The sequence below is a fragment of the Ylistrum balloti genome, unplaced genomic scaffold, assembly GCF_031769215.1.
Source record: "Ylistrum balloti isolate Yb309-2 unplaced genomic scaffold, AGI_CSIRO_Ybal_v1 Utg370314, whole genome shotgun sequence".
Lineage (NCBI taxonomy): Eukaryota > Metazoa > Mollusca > Bivalvia > Pectinida > Pectinidae > Ylistrum > Ylistrum balloti.
The window spans coordinates 143,188-163,483 of record NW_026782232.1 but is presented as its reverse complement, the minus strand read 5'-3'; the positions used below and the strand labels follow the sequence as shown (position 1 = coordinate 163,483).

Here is a 20,296-nt window from a genome sequence, read left to right as displayed (position 1 = left end):
TCAAATTTATATAGTGATAAACACAAAGCCAGCCACATTAGAACAGGTGGATCAAGTGTTTAAAACAACACAATAAATATCTTTATCGTTTGTGTGTAACACAATAAATAGATTTATCGTTTGTGTGTAACACAATAAATAGCTTTATCGTTTGTGTGTAACACAATGAATCATCTCAATCCTAATCTCTTATATCAAAAATGTATGATTACAATTCCCTGAAATACCTTCAGTTCATGTAATACATCATAGAAAATAATATATAATCCTAGTTTGTGTATCTACCAGAGACCTAACTACCAGAAAAGTATCTTGTATAATAAAGAAATGTCTTTAGTTGAACAAGGCTATTGGTAACAACCAATAAAAAGATGGGTATTTTGTCATGACAATAGAGACACTATTGTAGAGGGCAGTGTCGACAACACATACAAAATATAAGGTAAATATCATATAGTTAAACACAATAAATACAACACATCTCCTCATTAAAGCTTCATGTCTTCTTCAAGAAACATCAGTAAAAGTTTTAATTACAACAAACAATAATACTCTGACATCTGATAAACTATAACAACACAACAGGCATCCTTCTGACTATATAAACACTATGTTGTCTTCATGTTATGTCTGATAACTAAAAGCATCACATAGTATACACTTTGCCTCAAAGAAAATATCACATCAATGTTAGTACATTTAATATAGAACTGAATAAATGGACTTCTTTTGTACATTAATTCCAATATAAGAACACAAAGCAAAATCTGCTACAGGTCCTTAGTCAGGACCAAGCATCAATACGAAGGGGAAAAAACACAAGAAATCTGCTACAGGTACTTAGTCAGGACCAAGTATCAATACAAAGGGGAAAAAACACAAGAAATCTGCTTCAGGTCCTTAGTCAGGACCAAGTATCAATGCAAAGTGAAAAAACACAAGAAATCTGCTTCAGGTCCTTAGTCAGGACCAAGCATCAATATAACGGGGAAAATACACAAGAAATCTGCTACAGGTCCTTAGTCAGGACCAAGCATCAATGTAACGGGGAAAATACACAAGAAATCTGCTACAGGTCCTTAGTCAGGACCAAGCATCAATACAAAGAGGAAAAAAACCACAAGAAATCTGCTACAGCTCTGATGTCGGGATCAAGCATTAATCCTTAGGGAAACACACAAAATCTGTTCATAACAGTTGCTGACAGTCAGGACTACAGCTCTCAACACTTCAAGGACCACACGGTTACCACGGCAACCGTTTTCCCTCCACTTTTCTCATAGGGGACTTCCTGGATGCAAACACATTTCAATCTAAAACAGGAAAGAAACATACATTGTAAACATGACAAATGTTAAACTGGTTTGTAGACATCTTGGTTATAATTTCTGTAATGCAAAGTTTACTGAATTTTGTAAAGATTTACAAAGTATCATGAGAACAAAACTTAAACAGAATTTATCTATGTTTAGAGATGACAAGAGTTGACAATTTTTAACTTGAGTAAGCTGACCTTATATTGGTTATAACCCCACTATGTAAATATCATTAATTACTGAAAAATGAAGGTAATATGTCTAGAAAGTATTTAAGGATCAACTTTAATTATTGAATTGGTTTTTGAGCCACAAAACAAATATCAGCATGCATACTCAAAGTAACTATTTATGTCAACGGTATTATTTATTTTTGTTCTGTTTTTAGGAATAATATCAAAATTAATTTAAGTTAATCTTTATAATTCAATCACAGATTGACATTTATAATGAAACGTTACCTTGATAATTTCATACACTGCTGCATTGCCTTATCAAACATGACATTACAAAATTACATCAATTTTCTATAAAGTATGGAATGATAACATAACAATATTAGGCAATGAAATTGCTTGATTCATAGAAGATAAAAATTATTGTGAAGTACATCTATTTCACTGTTGTTAAGAAAAATTACATGGCTGAAAATTGTTTCATTCACTGCATATGCATACACAATACATGAAATAAGAAATATTATAGTTACCTGCTCTCCAGGTGTGGTGCAAGAGCATCACGTCCCCAGGTTTCATCCTCGGACACAATAACCACTATTCCAGTGTCTTCCAGAATCTCCCACATTCTTACCAGCCAAGCTAAAATTATCATAAACAGTTATTGTTTACGAATACTATATTTACTACAAAAATCTCAACACCAGGTCCTTCAAATTAACTGTATATGCTGTATAAGTTAGGTAAAATCCTAGGTAAGTAGGAGGTTCCTGAATACTCTATGTGTCTACCGCGTTCAACATAAAACAAAAGTTTCCAATCGAATATTTTTGAATAGATTAAAGCTTCATCTATAACAAGAAATCTTTTGAGAGATGCAGACTGTTGAATAGTACATTTCATGAGAGTTCTTTACCTAACGGACAGCAGTTACATGTTTTGACAATCTGATGTAAGAGTTGTCTACCTTCCTATTAGCGATATGCATACTTTCAGGTACAAGTTTTGTCTACCTTAAGACAAGTGATTTGATTATCATTAGTTGTGACACTTGTCTTCCGTAAGGTGTATTTACCTAACTTTGCACATGAGATTTGTCTAAGTTTAAGTATGATATAGATGTACCTACCATAAGGTATCAGAGGTGTCTACCAGTTTGTGATTTACATATCTTAAAGGTCTGAGAGTTGTCTACCTTTAAGTTTGTGATTGACTAATGTTATTGTGTGATTAACCTATCTTTAGATGTGACAGTGGTCACCTTTGTATGTCCAAGTCTCTCAACTTCAGGTGTGAGAATTGTCAGCCATTAAAAGTGTGGTTTGTCTACCTTTAGGTGTGATAGCTGTCTACCTGTAATATCCACAAACCTCTAGATGTGAAAGTTTTCTACCTTTCAGTGTGGGATTTACCCACCTTCAGATCTGAGGGTTTGCCTACCTTTAAGTGTTTGATTTATATATTAACTACATTTAGGTTTGAGAATTGTCTGTACCGACTTTTAAGTGTGAGAGTTTTATGTCTTTCAGTGTGTGATTTACCTACATTAAGGTGTGAGAATTGTCTACCTGTGTAGATGTGATTTACCTACATTTAGGTTTGAGAATTGTCTACCTGTGTAGATGTGATTTAGTGACCATCAAGTAGGAGTCTTACAGTTTGTCTACCTGTGATGGTGATTTGCTGTTTACCTGTGAAAATGTTCTCCCTCTTGGTTATGTTCATGTGAGAGTTGCCTTCCTTGAGTAATTCACTTACCTTTAGGTGTTAGAGTTCTTCCTAGGAAAGTCATTACTACCAGGTTGTGCCTGCCAGTCTCATTAGGGACCCAGGTAAACTGTATAACATTGTGAATTCAGACATAAATGGAAAGGAATTTCAAAATCATTTTTCTCAACTTTAAACTATAAAATCAATTCTTTAAAACTTAATATGATTGCTGGTTTTTCATTTGTCAATATGTCCCCAACAGTATAACATTACAATATTACATGATTAGCAAATAGAACTTGTCAATATACCTGTTTGAAGGTGACATTTTGGGATGTCCCAATGATGACAGCAGAGGTCTCCTGACCATCTGGTCCTGTATAAGGTATTTCTTCACCACGCTGTAGACGGAGAGCTGTGTCGATAAATCTTCCACTGTAGTCCACAGCCAATATCTGTATTATGTGTGAAATCACAAACATTACCATTCATAAATTTACATAATACATAGCATATCTTACAGCAGTTTTCTTTCAGACACAATTCTTTACTTCATTTTTTTTCTTACCAAGAGAGTCAACTTGAAAGCAGAAGTATGCTAAAACAACCATGTACAATTCAGCTATTCTCTACAAATGTACATGCAGCTATCCAATCGTGAGTAGAACAATACCCGACAAGTGATGGAGTTTGAGTAAAGTAACCATTTTTTAACCAATAAGAAAAGAGTACGAGACAGCAGACCTTACGTCTTCAAATAAAAATAATTGATTTCTAATGTTTGAAATTCTGGCACAAAATACGAACAGGACATTAGGACAGGCCTGTGTACATACATTGGTGAATGTGGACGAGAGAAGCATGGGTCCGCGGCCACTGCCCGACCCAAACCAGGCCGCTGATGTAGTGCCACACTTGTAGGTATGTGTGTAACTCCTACATAAGTCAGCCACCACACATGGTAAAGCATCTCTATAACCAAACTCCTGTTCCAGAATTCCTGCCAACGCCTCCTTACTGTCAAAATCGTACTGGGAATTAGATGTGCGCCTGCGGGTCAGCTCATACTTTGTTGTGTCAATGGTTTCGGGAATGTCTGTAATGATTACATAATACTGAGATCTGCCACTGCAAGTAAATAAACTACACCAAACATGACATTATAGAACTTTAAACAACTCCTATAAACTCTGCCACTATACAACCGTTCAACAAACTACATCAAACTCGAGTCCCTCTGACCCCTCCTACTAATATTAACTCCAGATGTCTTTGAAGATCACAACCTTTCTCAACCTCTGACCCCTCCAAAACAGAAGTTTTTAACTGTTTTCAACATCATGTAGAAAAGTCTCCTCACCTTGATCTCCGACCCCCAATACAAACACCTCCATTTCCAAGCTGGCCACTGGGATGTTGATCTTCTCTCTCTTCTTCACTACAGGTCGAGCTACCCGAAAACCACAATGCTGCATGAAATGTCGACGGAATCCCAGCCGTGTGAATTTAGAGCCATAACTACCAGTGGACATCCATGATCCATTCTAAATAAAAACAAGCAGTGACTGCAGTAATGCTCTACACTGAATAAATCTGCATTTATTGAAAAAAGACCATGCATAAAATGATAATTCACAAGACAAAAAAATGACTATTTAAGACATAATTATATATGTGATTAGGTAGTAGTACACATTTTCTGGGTGTGGCCATGGGTGATATCTTTGTTCAATAGATTATCACTTTATTTAGGGTTTTGTTGAAATTAATGCATAAAACTTCTTTCAATGATCATACGAACAATGCATGTACAATTCTAGATGATGGAGATCCAGTACTACTGGTCCCAGGTGTATTGTAGGTAACGCACCATCATGATGTTGTGTCTTCCATCAAAACATGGTGTGGAATAATCGTCATACAAGAAGTGAGACTCAAAGCCATCCAGTCCATTAAAGTGGTCCTCTGTCCACTCCCAGACGTTCCCGTAAATATCATGGAATCCAAGCTCTGATGCTGCATTCATGTTAACTGGCTGTGAAATCAAACATCTCCAATCACTGAATTGTATACAAGAGTTAAACCTGAGAATACATTTCAATAAAACTAAAACCAGTTTTTTACTTGCATGTATACAGTGATGATTAATGACAACAAAAACAGATTAATATGTTGCACATTGACCTTACAACAGGAAGTTACTTCAGGAAGTACATACCGTGGACGATCCATACAACAGGTTGATATTAGAACCTGAATTCTCCTGGAAGATAACATCACACTTGACACCACAGCTCGTGGGCAGCTGAAACGTCAATCACAAAGTGATATACTAATACAGAACTAGAAAATGTCTGTAAGACATGAATGCCCCTGCCCCCCCCCCATGTGAAATAATAGTGAAAGGTCCGCATGAAGTTGTTAGGTGGTATATACTGATTTGGGACGCGACGCGACGGACATGGGCAACGCTATATGCCCCCGGCCATAAATGGCAGGGGCATAAAAAGAATGTAACACAATCATTAATACATCATACAGAGACGCAGAAAACAAATGTTGATTCATTTGAGTGACAGTTCTTATGTTTCATTTGCCTCTTAAACAGTGACCATCCTAATCATTATATTGGTACTGTATTAACACACGACCATTTTTACACAAACTTGTCTAAACCAGACTGTATGAAACTGTTTGGTAAAGCTGCTGTAAATACCAACCTCTGAACCTTTCATGGCAGCATATTCAGCCTCTGTGGGCAGACGGAAGTCTGGTCCCTTCCAGGCACAGTAAGCACGAGCTTCGTGGTAGTTCACATCTACTGGCCAATCAAGTGGCATGTTTATCTCATCAAACATGGCACGATATCTGTAACCAATGGAACTATGTTACTTAATGACCTTGTTATTTAGCCATCTTGTTACTAACCTACCCTGTAACCAGGCGACCATTTGTTTCTACCTACTCTAACTTCTACCCTGCTGTGAGACGATCTTTCTTCAAATATCTTTAGTGCCGCTTGTGTAGGAGATGACAACAAAACAGTCACACCACACAAATGTTGTGCAGCTGATAATATTCACTTGTTAAAATAGTCAAGATTTACCTTTAAACCAATCAAATCATATTCTAACAAATTAAAATTATGTCATCTTGAAATAAATGGACATCAACATGTGTCTCATTATTTGCACGATCACATTAATGCTTCTGCAAAACATCACCTCCACAGAAATGAGCGACTAACGGTAAAACAGCAGGATTTCTTACTTGTATGGCACTATGTCAGTCTTAGTGAAGCCATTGGTGTTGCCATTTGACTCCATACCATCGGATATTTTTGGTGAGCAGTGCGAGTGAGAGGATAAAGCTGATCCACAACTCGACTTACAGCCTGGAAACAGAGACAACCGCATCAGAAATGAACATCTTATCCAATAATGTTAGAAATCATCTCATATCACAACACAGGCCTAGCAGCCTTGTTGGTCACCTGAGATGGGCAATATTGATTATAAAGGTTAAAGGGTAAGTAGCATTCAAGTGCCATGAAAAAGGAATAAAGACATTGATGATAGTAAGCCAGTGTCAATATCTGCATACCATCAAAACTGTCATCCTATACTAATAAATCTTAGTTATTTCCAATTGGAGATAAACAACATTTTGCTCAAAAATGCAATTTTACTATAAAAATTACACTGAGGTTAACTTTGTCCCCAGAAAGAAATTCGAGACTCATTTTGGTAATTGAAGTGCCTTAAGATTATACTAACCTCCACGAAGAGCATTATATTATTCATGTACCATACCTGGTTGTTGAAAACAAGATTTTTGAAATTTATGCTCAAAAAACTATTTTTCCTACATAAACTATAGTAAACTTACCCCCTCCCCAAAGGGAAATGTGAAACCCTGGGGCCATGAAATTCAATTTTGGTAAAGAGCCTTAAGATGCTTACATCCATGAAGAGTATATATGGGTGTTGAGAAGATGTTTGAAATTTGTGTCAATCAGACCCTTTTGGCCCCATCCCTCATGCCCCTGTGGGGTGATAACCATATAATTCACTATTTTGGTTCATCTTATTCAAGGGAAGGTTTCTGCGAAATTTCATTGAAATCAGTGCAGGGGTTTTGAGAAGTCAAAAATGTGAAATTGTTTATGGATGCACGACGCCAGAAAAAGGTGATCGCAACAGGTCAGGTGACCTAAAATAAAACTGACCAAGATTTTATACTTCAGACATATTGCAACTACGTATACCTTTATCGCAGGTCCAGAAGGTTGGGTGACATGCCTGGCGAAATGATCGCCACTCCCATCCCTCTGGGGTCCAGTATTTCTTGTTGGTATAGCCTCCATCCTGAACAAACTTCAGGAATTGACCATTAGTCACAGGAAACTTACTCGCTTCAAAGCTGGGCACACTGAAATAGGAGAGACAATGACATCCTTGTAAATTACAGAATTCTGACCTGATAAGTGTTCTACAGCAGGAGGTTGACGATCACTTTTTTAAATAAATTTCTGAAAGCAGTTGTTTAATTGTGACGTTATAGCAATTCTTTCCTTTACAAAGAGTTGTATAAATAAACTCATAAATTGGTGATTTTTCATATGTAATCTTGGAACTAAACATCACAACAAATCAGTAGGGTACTGATTATATTGTCCCTGTCTTTTAGCCACCATTCCAACAGCTACATGTAATTGTTGTTAGGTACTGGTCACTTGACCTCTATCTGACCTTATTTGAACCTAATGTTCTGATAGATATTTCCACATTCCATGTCGCCTCCAAAACGTCCACCTGATACATTGTATACCGATAATTCATTTATTTGTAAGTTCACTTTTACACTCACTTGCAAGTCATCTCTCCGTACTCATTGTCCCAGCCAAATGAGGGAAAATTGTCTGGCTTCCCAAATGTCACTGTCTTTGTATCCACAGTTATCAATGGGTTTGTCTTCACTTTTTCTCCTAAAATGTTCATTTTTGAAGTAGATATTCAAACAGGTAAACGATTGTATGTAACTTGTAATATGAAAACATATATATTATATAGTACATAAAAATGAAACATCTTAATAATGATGATGATAAGACACAAGTAATTGGTCATCGAAGAGAGTTTCAGCAACACAACATTCCCATGAAAAATGACTTAGTCAGTACTTCTCTATCATTTCAACAAATCTCAACCTTACAAAATACTGTACATATATAACTTACCATACTTCAGTGGACCATAAACCCAACCATTTGGCTTGGTCACCATGGTGATAGGAAGCTGGCGAATGAGGACAGATGATGTCTCTATGTGGATTCTTTCATGTTCAATGCCCATCATCAGTGCCCACTGTCACAAACAAAATAGACATTGTCACAAACAAAATAGGCATTGTTACAAACAAAATAGGCATTGTTACAAACAAAATAGGCATTGTTACAAACAAAATAGGCATTGTTACAAACGAGTAAACACTAAATAGTAACTCCTCAGTAAAGCAAGGAATTATAACAAGTTATAAATATTGTATCAAACTACATACCCAGGGTACCTTATTTACAGGTAGATTACATACCCAGGGGCTTTCCTTATTTACAGGTAGTTTACATACCCAGGATCTGTCCTTATTTACAGGTAGATTACACACCCAGGGTATGTCCTTATTTACAGGTAGTTTACATACCCAGGGTATGTCCTTATTTACAGGTAGTTTACATACCCAGGGACTGTCCTTATTTACAGTAGATTACATACCCAGCAAGGAATTATAACAAGTTATAAATATTTACAGGTAGTTTACATACCCAGGATCTGTCCTTATTTACAGGTACATACCCAGGGTATGTCCTTATTTACAGGTAGATTACATACCCAGGGGCTGTCCTTATTTACAGGTAGTTTACATACCCAGGATCTGTCCTTATTTACAGGTAGTTTACATACCCAGGATCTGTCCTTATTTACAGGTAGTTTACATACCCAGGATCTGTCCTTATTTACAGGTAGTTTACATACCCAGGGGCTTTCCTTATTTACAGGTAGTTTACATACCCCATGGCTGTCCTTATTTACAGGTAGTTTACATACCCAGGGTATGTCCTTATTTACAGGTAGTTTACATACCCAGGGTATGTCCTTATTTACAGGTAGTTTACACACCCAGGGTATGTCCTTATTTACAGGTAGATTACACACCCAGGGTATGTCCTTATTTACAGGTAGTTTACATACCCAGGGTATGTCCTTATTTACAGGTAGATTACATACCCAGGGTCTGTCCTTATTTACAGGTAGTTTACATACCCAGGGTATGTCCTTATTTACAGGTAGATTACATACCCAGGGTATGTCCTTATTTACAGGTAGATTACATACCCAGGGTCTGTCCTTATTTACAGGTAGTTTACATACCCAGGGTATGTCCTTATTTACAGGTAGATTACATACCCAGGGTCTGTCCTTATTTACAGGTAGTTTACATACCCAGGGTCTGTCCTTATTTACAGGTAGATTACATACCCAGGGTCTGTCCTTATTTACAGGTAGATTACATACCCAGGGTCTGTCCTTATTTACAGGTAGATTACATACCCAGGTGCTGTCCTTATTTACAGGTAGGTTACATACCCAGGGGCTTTCCTTATTTACAGGTAGATTACATACCCAGGTGCTGTCCTTATTTACAGGTAGGTTACATACCCAGGGGCTATCCTTATTTACAGGTAGTTTACATACCCAGGTGCTGTCCTTATTTACTGGTAGATTACATACCCAGGGTCTGTCCTTATTTACAGGTAGTTTACATACCCAGGTGCTGTCCTTATTTACAGGTAGGTTACATACCCAGGTGCTGTCCTTATTTACAGGTAGGTTACATACCCAGGGGCTATCCTTATTTACAGGTAGTTTACATACCCAGGGGCTTTCCTTATTTACAGGTAGTTTACAAACCCCACGGCTGTCCTTATTTACAGGTAGTTTACATACCCAGGTGCTGTCCTTATTTACAGGTAGTTCAAGTGGTGTGTCCTGGATCATCTTAAGGATCAAATTTCTCACTCTTTGTCTGTACTCAATGACCTTGTCCAGAGATGGCCATTGATAACTTCCTCCCATACGATAATTTTCCTGAAATGGACATATCATTTGTATCAGACCACATTCATCAACCAAGCATGAAATCTGATGATTATATTATTTGATACAACTTAAACATACCGTATCATCCCAGGACATCTCATCAACACCAGTCTCAAACATAGTCTCAAAGTCTAAGTCCACTCGCTCCTGTAACAAATACATTGTATATGTATAGCACTGACCATGTGTTAGTGATGCGAGACAAATATAAGAGGTGTGTCTGTATAAAGAGGTGTCATTATAAGGGAGTGTCTGACCATGTGTTAGTGATGCGGAACAGAGAAGTCAATATAGAGGTGTGTCTGTATAAAGAGGTGTCATTATATGAAAGTGTCTGACCATGTCTTAATGATGCAAGACAAATATAGAGGTGTGTCTGTATAAAGAGGTGTCATTATAAGGGAGTGTCTGACCATGTGTTAGTGATGCGGAACAGAGAAGTCAATATAGAGGTGTGTCTGTATAAAGAGGTGTCATTATATGAAAGTGTCTGACCATGTGTTAGTGATGCGGGACAGAGAAGTTAATATAGAGGTGTGTCTGTATAAAGAGGTGTCATTATAAGGAAGTGTCTGATTATGTGTTAGTGATGCAAGACAAAGAAGTCAATATAGAGGTGTGTCTGTATAAAGAGTTATCATTATAAAGAAGTGTCTGACCATGTCTTAGTGATGTGAGACATATACAGAGGTGTGTCTGTATAAAGAGGTGTCATTATAAAGAAGTGTCTGACCATGTCTTAGTGATGTGAGCCAAATACAGAGGTGTGTCTGTATAAAGAGGTATCATTATAAAGAAGTGTCTGACCATGTCTTAGTGATGTGAGATAAATACAGAGGTGTGTCTGTATAAAGAGGTGTCATTATAAGGGAGTGTCTGACCATTTGTTAGTGATGCGGAACAGAGAAGTCAATATAGAGGTGTGTCTGTATAAAGAGGTGTCATTATAAGGAAGTGTCTGATTATGTGTTAGTGATGCAAGACAAAGAAGTCAATATAGAGGTGTGTCTGTATAAAGAGTTATCATTATAAAGAAGTGTCTGACCATGTCTTAGTGATGTGAGACATATACAGAGGTGTGTCTGTATAAAGAGGTGTCATTATAAAGAAGTGTCTGACCATGTCTTAGTGATGTGAGCCAAATACAGAGGTGTGTCTGTATAAAGAGGTGTCATTATAAAGAAGTGTCTGACCATGTCTTAGTGATGTGAGACATATACAGAGGTGTGTCTGTATAAAGAGGTGTCATTATAAAGAAGTGTCTGACCATGTCTTAGTGATGTGAGCCAAATACAGAGGTGTGTCTGTATAAAGAGGTGTCATTATAAAGAAGTGTCTGACCATGTCTTAGTGATGTGAGCCAAATACAGAGGTGTGTCTGTATAAAGAGGTATCATTATAAAGAAGTGTCTGACCATGTCTTAGTGATGTGAGATAAATACAGAGGTGTGTCTGTATAAAGAGGTGTCATTATAAGGGAGTGTCTGACCATTTGTTAGTGATGCGGAACAGAGAAGTCAATATAGAGGTGTGTCTGTATAAAGAGGTGTCATTATAAGGAAATGTCTGACCATGTGTTAGTGATGCCAGACAAAGAAGTAAATATAGAGGTGTGTCTGTATAAAAAGGTGTCATTATAAGGAAGTGTCTGTACATACAGATCAGGCAGCATCAACTGAGGTGCTGAATAAATAGATGTCAGTATACATAAGTGTTGTTATATGGAAGTCCCACATATAAGGGTAAAAACTTGTGGATTTATGTCTAAATAAAGTGTAAAAATGTTTACATGCATTTACATATACACCTATATGTTAACAGAGTAAAGGTGGATTTTAATGTGAAGATTTAAGAAAAAGCCACGAGTTCACATTGATATGTTGGTACCATATCCAGCAACAGGCCCACTCTCGGCAAAATGCCCAGAGATTTTTATTGAAGTAAGTAAAACTGATAACAAATGCTATTCCATTGTTCCGCAATAAGTCCAAGGCCTCTTTCTCCGTGGAGTTAAAAGTTTGTCATGTGCCATCTGGACTTATCTGAACTACTGTATTAATATAGAAATGTCACTATAGAGAGATAAAGCAAAGATTATAAGTATCTGCACAAACATTTCAGGTATTTGTACACATATAAAACAAGGAGGTCAGAATGGAGAGTTGCCGTTATATAGAGGTTTCTACCTTGATGAGTCCGGCCAGCATGAGCTTGTTGACATAAACGGAAGCAGTATGGGCAAAGTAGAATACCAGGGGAAGTCTCAGCCTGTCTGGACATGTGTAGAACACAGACTCGTCTACAACACAATAACACCATGTAGAATATTACTTCATGTGAAACTAAAAAAGTCTACATTCACAAATTTTATCAAAGAACATTATTTTCTATAAGACTTTCAGATTTTCATTACATCTACCCTTTCTTACATTTTTACTTACATCTTTTACTTTGAAAATGAAAAATTAAATGAAAATGAACATGGAAGATGAAAATGTGAATTTATTCAAATTTGTGAAAGTGGTCACTTTTGATGAAATGTATCATGCATCATGATTGATCTCCAACACAGCTTATAAGATATACCAAACTCCACAAAGCATTACCTCGCAATGATGTGAAGAGAGACTCATTCAAGTCGTAGCTGTTTTCAAAGTATTCCCGCAGTTGTCTGTAAATTATACATTCAGTTTTAGGGACGACGGGAACCCAAGAGGTTTCAAAACAATTAATCTACATCACATTCTTAAAGACATGGCAGTGTTGCCAGCTTTTCTACATTTTGTAGGTCATCTGGACAAATCTTACCAAATTACCTGTTTTTTACCCAGATTAGAATTAGTCTTCTTGAAATTAATATTGGAAAACCAATTAAATAAATTAATGAATAAATTATCAGAGAACATCATGCAGACATGCAAAAGAGGCCTAAAGGTCTGCATCACTCGCCTGGAATTCCATGATTTTTAAAAATATATTTAATGGGTTATCCAATTAATTTACACCAACTTCATGATATATATTTGGCTCTTGTGACCTTGAATATACATGGTCTAGGTCACTTCTATTCTCAATCTTTGTCTCTGTTTCATCCTAAGAACCTGTAAGCTAAAAATCTGAATTTTACACTCTTTGGTTCATCAGAGAAGTTGTTTGAACGTTTTAACAAATTTGACCCCTGTATCATTGAATACAGCTAAAGTTAATATTGTTTCTTCAACATTACCTTACAAAGCCTTATTCCAGGATCCTAGAAGGTAAATATCATGATATATGCCTTAAAGGTTAATCAAAAGATGTTCAAGTTTTTTGGGGGGTTTTTCTAAAACAAATTTGACAATCCTATGACCTTGAAAAAAGATGAATTTTTTTCTTGGTTTTTTTTTGTAGTAACTTTGTGGGGCTTTATTCTTGAAAGCTATTGCCAGATATCTGATGCTAAGTCTTTAAGATAATCAGAAGAAACTGATCAAAATATTTAATAAAATATGACCCTTGTCTGAACATGGATCAAGGTCATTTCTTTTCACAAACTAAGTCAGGTTTCATTCCTTTCATTACTGGAACCCACTTTCTAAATACCATGATTCTATGCCTTCTAGTTCTTAATATTGTGATTCTATGCCTTCTAGTTCTAAATATTGTGATTCTATGCCTTCTAGTTCTAAATATTGTGATTCTATGCCTTATAGTTCTAAATATTGTGATTCTATGCCTTATAGTTCTAAATATTGTGATTCTATGTCTTTCAGACACCAAGTAAGGGACATTACACCAAGGCATAAGCTTGTATATTACAATCCTTTAGGTCATGCGAGATAAAAATGTAAATTCTAGGTTTCAAAATTGATTTTAAAAATATCTCTTTCATAACCCATGAGAATCTTGCCCCTATATATCATCACTGTACATGTAGGTTGGTAACTCACTACTGACACTTGTTGACAATTTTGATATACATGATTCAACAGCCACATCAAATATATTAGAAAATGTCTCAGATTCATAAGGTGTCAGAACCAGATGGATTTTCTCTTATTCTAATAACACATTTATCAAGCCAAAAATTTTCTAAAATTAAAAAAAAAAAAACATATGCATAAACAATCATTTCAAAGCTCACTGACAGCAGCAATATAAATGTACTTTTAAGATTGAGAAAAAGGTACAAAACAAAATGAAGTAGTGAAGATGAGTGATCACTTTGGCAGACATAAAGTAACATGTATGTAATTCATAACATTCTGAATTTTAATTTGAAGGGTGTTTTCATTACACGGCACAATTTATCAAAGACATTGTACTTTCTAACATGACCAAAATACATTCATACTGAAAGAAAAAGAATGCTGAGAAATTGAATTTGATCCCTATGTGATGCAAATTCTTCAAGAAGTTTTAATTCATAATACAAAAACAACAATGAGAATAAGAATCAAACCAAAATGACACCAAAAACCTTTTTTAACTGTCAATTTTGTCAGAAAAAGTAGAAAAAAATGTTGAAAGTTTGGGAAATAAGACAAAATAGCAACATTAAAATTGGCATTTTCTTATAACTACATCGTAAAATGAATACATGAAGCTTGATTGGTACTTCAGTAACATCAAAAGATTTTGTGCATTATGTGCAGCATCATTTTATTACTTATGGAATGTCAAGTTTTTGAAGGTAATGTCCAGACAGCAAAAATGTTGTGATAGATTTCTGAGGCAAGGCAAGCTTGCTCTGAACTGAAGTTAGAACTGGCTCGTTTATTAGCTACTTTCCTCATGGCCTTTGTCAATGGATATATATTCTCTCAAAGACTAAAAGTCTAATGATAAATACTCTCCTCAAAGACTCAGTCTAATGATAAATACTCTCTCCAAAGCCTTAGTCTAATGATAAATACTCTCTCCAAAGCCTTAGTCTAATGATAAATACTCTCTCCAAAGCCTCAGTCTAATGATAAATTCTCTCTCCAAAGCCTTAGTCTAATGATAAATACTCTCCTCAAAGCCTCAGTCTAATGATAAATTCTCTCCTCAAAGCCTCAGTCTAATGATAAATTCTCTCCTCAAAGCCTTTGTCTAATGATAAATTCTCTCTCCAAAGCCTTAGTCTAATGATAAATTCTCTCTCCAAAGCCTTAGTCTAATGATAAATTCTCTCCTCAAAGCCTTAGTCTAATGATAAATTCTCTCTCCAAAGCCTCAGTCTAATGATAAATACTCTCTCCAAAGCCTCAGTCTAATGATAAATACTCTCTCCAAAGCCTCAGTCTAATGATAAATTCTCTCTCCAAAGCCTCAGTCTAATGATAAATTCTCTCTCCAAAGCCTCAGTCTAATGATAAATACTCTCCTCAAAGCCTTAGTCTAATGATAAATTCTCTCTCCAATGATAAATTCTCTCCTAAATTCTCTCCTCAAAGCCTTAGTCTAATGATAAATACTCTCCTCAAAGCCTCAGTCTAATGATAAATTCTCTCTCCAAAGCCTCAGTCTAATGATAAATTCTCTCTCCAAAGCCTTAGTCTAATGATAAATACTCTCTCCAAAGCCTCAGTCTAATGATAAATTCTCTCTCCAAAGCCTTAGTCTAATGATAAATACTCTCCTCAAAGCCTCAGTCTAATGATAAATTCTCTCTCCAAAGACTCAGTCTAATGATAAATTCTCTCTCCAAAGCCTTAGTCTAATGATAAATACTCTCTCCTCAAAGCCTCAGTCTAATGATAAATACTCTCTCCAAAGCCTCAGTCTAATGATAAATACTCTCTCCAAAGCCTCAGTCTAATGATAAATTCTCTCCTCAAAGCCTCAGTCTAATGATAAATACTCTCTCCAAAGCCTTAGTCTAATGATAAATTCTCTCTCCAAAGCCTCAGTCTAATGATAAATTCTCTCTCCAAAGCCTCAGTCTAATGATAAATTCTCTCTCCAAAGCCTCAGTCTAATGATAAATTCTCTCTCCAAAGCCTCAGTCTAATGATAAATTCTCTCTCAAAGCCTCTCCAAAGCCTCTAATGATAAATACTCTCTCTCTAATGATAAATTCTCTCTCCAAAGCCTTAGTCTAATGATAAATTCTCTCTCCAAAGCCTCAGTCTAATGATAAATACTCTCCTCAAAGCCTCAGTCTAATGATAAATTCTCTCTCCAAAGCCTCAGTCTAATGATAAATTCTCTCTCCAAAGCCTCAGTCTAATGATAAATACTCTTCTCAAAGACTCAGTCTAATGATAAATACTCTCCTCAAAGCCTGAGTCTAATGATAAATACTCTCTCCTCAAAGCCTCAGTCTAATGATAAATTCTCTCCTCAAAGCCTCAGTCTAATGATAAATACTCTCCTCAAAGCCTCAGTCTAATGATAAATACTCTCCTCAAAGCCTCAGTCTAATGATAAATTCTCTCTCCAAAGCCTCAGTCTAATGATAAATTCTCTCCTCAAAGCCTCAGTCTAATGATAAATTCTCTCTCCAAAGATTCAGTCTAATGATAAATTCTCTCTCCAAAGCCTCAGTCTAATGATAAATTCTCTCTCCAAAGCCTCAGTCTAATGATAAATTCTCTCTCCAAAGCCTCAGTCTAATGATAAATTCTCTCTCCAAAGCCTCAGTCTAATGATAAATACTCTCTCCAAAGCCTCAGTCTAATGATAAATTCTCTCTCCAAAGCCTTAGTCTAATGATAAATACTCTCTCCAAAGCCTTAGTCTAATGATAAATACTCTCTCCAAAGCCTTAGTCTAATGATAAATTCTCTCCTCAAAGCCTTAGTCTAATGATAAATACTCTCTCCAAAGCCTCAGTCTAATGATAAATACTCTCTCCAAAGCCTTAGTCTAATGATAAATTCTCTCCTCAAAGCCTCAGTCTAATGATAAATTCTCTCCTCAAAGCCTCAGTCTAATGATAAATTCTCTCTCCAAAGCCTCAGTCTAATGATAAATACTCTCCTCAAAGCCTCAGTCTAATGATAAATTCTCTCTCCAAAGCCTCAGTCTAATGATAAATTCTCTCCTCAAAGCCTCAGTCTCTCCTATAAATACTCTCCTCAAAGCCTCAATCTAATGATAAATACTCTCCTCAAAGCCTCAGTCTAATGATAAATTCTCTCTCCAATGATAAATTCTCTCCTCAAAGCCTCAGTCTAATGATAAATTCTCTCTCCAAAGCCTCAGTCTAATGATAAATACTCTCTCCAAAGCCTTAGTCTAATGATAAATACTCTCTCCAAAGCCTCAGTCTAATGATAAATACTCTCTCCAAAGCCTCAGTCTAATGATAAATTCTCTCCTCAAAGCCTTAGTCTAATGATAAATTCTCTCCTCAAAGCCTTAGTCTAATGATAAATTCTCTCTCCAAAGCCTCAGTCTAATGATAAATTCTCTCCTCAAAGCCTCAGTCTAATGATAAATTCTCTCCTCAAAGCCTCAGTCTAATGATAAATTCTCTCTCCAAAGCCTCAGTCTAATGATAAATACTCTTCTCAAAGCCTTTATGTAAAATTCTAGATGTTGACAAACCAGCAAAGCACGGCTTTTAAAATCTCCTTATTGGGGTGTTAGTGAAACTTAAATCTAGTAAAAGGCAGCGGCCACGCACTTTGACCTCATCACCCACAGTAAGGTCTCATCATCACTTTACATAGCATTATTGTTTTACAACTAGATAATTTCATTCTCTTTTTATGCCCGTATTGGAAAGCTCAGGGCTATATTGTCATTGCCATATATTTTTGTTTGTTTGTCTGTTGTCGACTTTAACCTTGCCATAACTATTGCACTGTAAGAGATAGGGCTTTCATATTAGGCATGTGACCTTGACCGTGACCTTTGGCCTACATTTGAACAATTGTGCATTCAAATAGCACCTGACTTACGCTTTCGTTTTAATGTCCCACTTTAGAATTTTGCAGGGGCATAGTGTTTCATAAACATATCATTTCATATACCTTTCATCACTTATTGAAGATGGTGTGATGTATATAGTTCACAAACACAGTTTAATATTATATTTTATACATGTATAAGGAAAGAGTGGAAGTAAATAATAACCTCTTTGTAATGTAGACAGAGTTATCATTTACAAACTTGCTGTTTATTTATTTATTATTTTAGTTTAGAACTTGGGTTGAAATCAACAGAGTTTTTAACCCCTGGGCAAGGAGATAGGCCAAAACCAACTAAATCAGCAAGATTCTTAAGCTGACAAACACATGGCTTTGCCAACTAAGGGAAATCCCTTATCTCACATAAAAGTGGGCGAATGATTATTTTTATCTTTTGTTAGCGTAATATGTTGACATACCTCAGAGTGATCAATACATGACTTTGCTATTATGACGTTACTGAATTTGCTAACTTGATGTCTTTGCATTCTTATCGTTGTTGCGGAAGGGGATTTCCACAGTCTCAACCCTTGGGGTGAAACAAGGAAATCTCACATCGGTCATGTCGCAACACCCGTTCAGGATAAGAGCAATCTCTATCCACATTGTACATGGGTGAAACACTTCATTAACTTCACCCTTGGGTGGAGATGAAGTGAATCGCTTACCATGACAATTGTATGATATTACAGCAACAATAAAATGAATTGAAGAGACCACAATAGGACAAACATAGGATTCACAGCAGGCTAAAAGTGAAACAATTATTCACCCCATTTGGTGTGAAATAGGGAATCTCAACCCTCAGGGCAAGATGCTGAATTTGCCAAAGAACAAGAAATGTGGTACTAACCAAATTGAGCATCTTTTCCTTCAGTTAGAGATTGCATATATCTCACCCTTAGTGGGGTTAAAGATTCTATTAACCTATAAGAAAGGGAAATAATAGATTCTATTTTCCTCTCTCCTGTTCTCTATGGCACACAAGAATAAAGATATGAAAACTGAATCACTTCTTTTTGGGTAACCTCTGAACTTACTACACTGAACTTTTTGACATGAATAACTGGAATCAAATGTCTTTCTCAGAAGACTTCTCAAAAACATTAACAGTTGACCTACTTTTTAGTACAGCAGGTCAAGTCTGGAGGACGAAGTGACTCAAAGGTCAGATTTCCGGTCAGGATATTCAGCATCATGATTGGAGGTCAGGAAAAGGCTTTGGTAAGGTGATCTCGGACGCAGCACAAAACTACCTGTAACAAATAATATACCTGTCACCATCACACACAGCATGAAAAGTAGAAAAATACCTGTAACAAAATTGTTCAGTATTGTGAAACTTGCTGAATTTATAAATGTGAAGATTTTTGCTATTCACTTGTATGGTTACAGATAAAATCACGAAATTTAATAACAACAGCAAAAGACTGATGAAAATGAAGTTTTTGTGATATATTTCAGAACTGCCAAATATTAATTTTTAGCCTTTTGTTTCCATTGTCATCGTTACAGGAAAATAAGCTATTCCGGAGAGATCTTGGCACTCTCCATGGTTTAGATTTTATCTTTTCTTTAAAACAATTATCTTCCCCTTTTTTCTATTCTTTCTTCTTTTCTTGCACTTAATCGAATGTAATTTGAAAACTCTTTTTAAGATCTACTACAAGAGTGGAGCCAACATTAGTTTTAAAATAAGTAGGTTGATCAGTGAGGTGCTGCGCATGGGGTATGGATACCGAAAGGTATGCAGGGAGACAAAATAACATAAGATAAATGAATCAAGGTAGTTTTAATCACAACATACCCAAGCATCACCAGTAAGTGGGTTACTTAACGGCCATTAAATAACCCACTTACTGGTGACACTTGGGTATGATGTGATTGAAATTACCATAACTTATTTTTATAAGATATAGCAATAATAATATTTCATTGTCAAATACAAGATCGTCACCTGTCAGCCATTTTATTTATTTTATCAATTTCAAAATCAAATCAGCACAACTAAGGCCCATGGGGAAATACACATGAAATTGAGAAAGATCCATCCAGTA

General features: G+C 36.1%; 1 protein-coding gene across 1 annotated transcript; it reads right to left on the bottom strand.

Moving 5' to 3' along the window:
* Positions 1-19,478, bottom strand: LOC132553293 (uncharacterized). The gene is made up of 18 exons (XM_060217525.1): positions 19,362-19,478; positions 12,966-13,030; positions 12,546-12,658; positions 10,438-10,506; positions 10,207-10,347; positions 8,442-8,568; positions 8,072-8,189; positions 7,470-7,633; positions 6,473-6,596; positions 5,923-6,070; positions 5,421-5,507; positions 5,073-5,237; positions 4,563-4,746; positions 4,039-4,298; positions 3,514-3,657; positions 3,251-3,329; positions 2,026-2,134; positions 1-1,313 (listed from the first exon to the last, which is right to left on the bottom strand). The coding sequence occupies exons 1-18, from the start codon at positions 19,436-19,438 to the stop codon at positions 1,223-1,225; spliced, it is 2,265 nt and encodes a 754-aa protein (XP_060073508.1). The 5' UTR covers positions 19,439-19,478; the 3' UTR covers positions 1-1,222.
* Between the last annotated feature and the right edge of the window lie 818 nt (positions 19,479-20,296).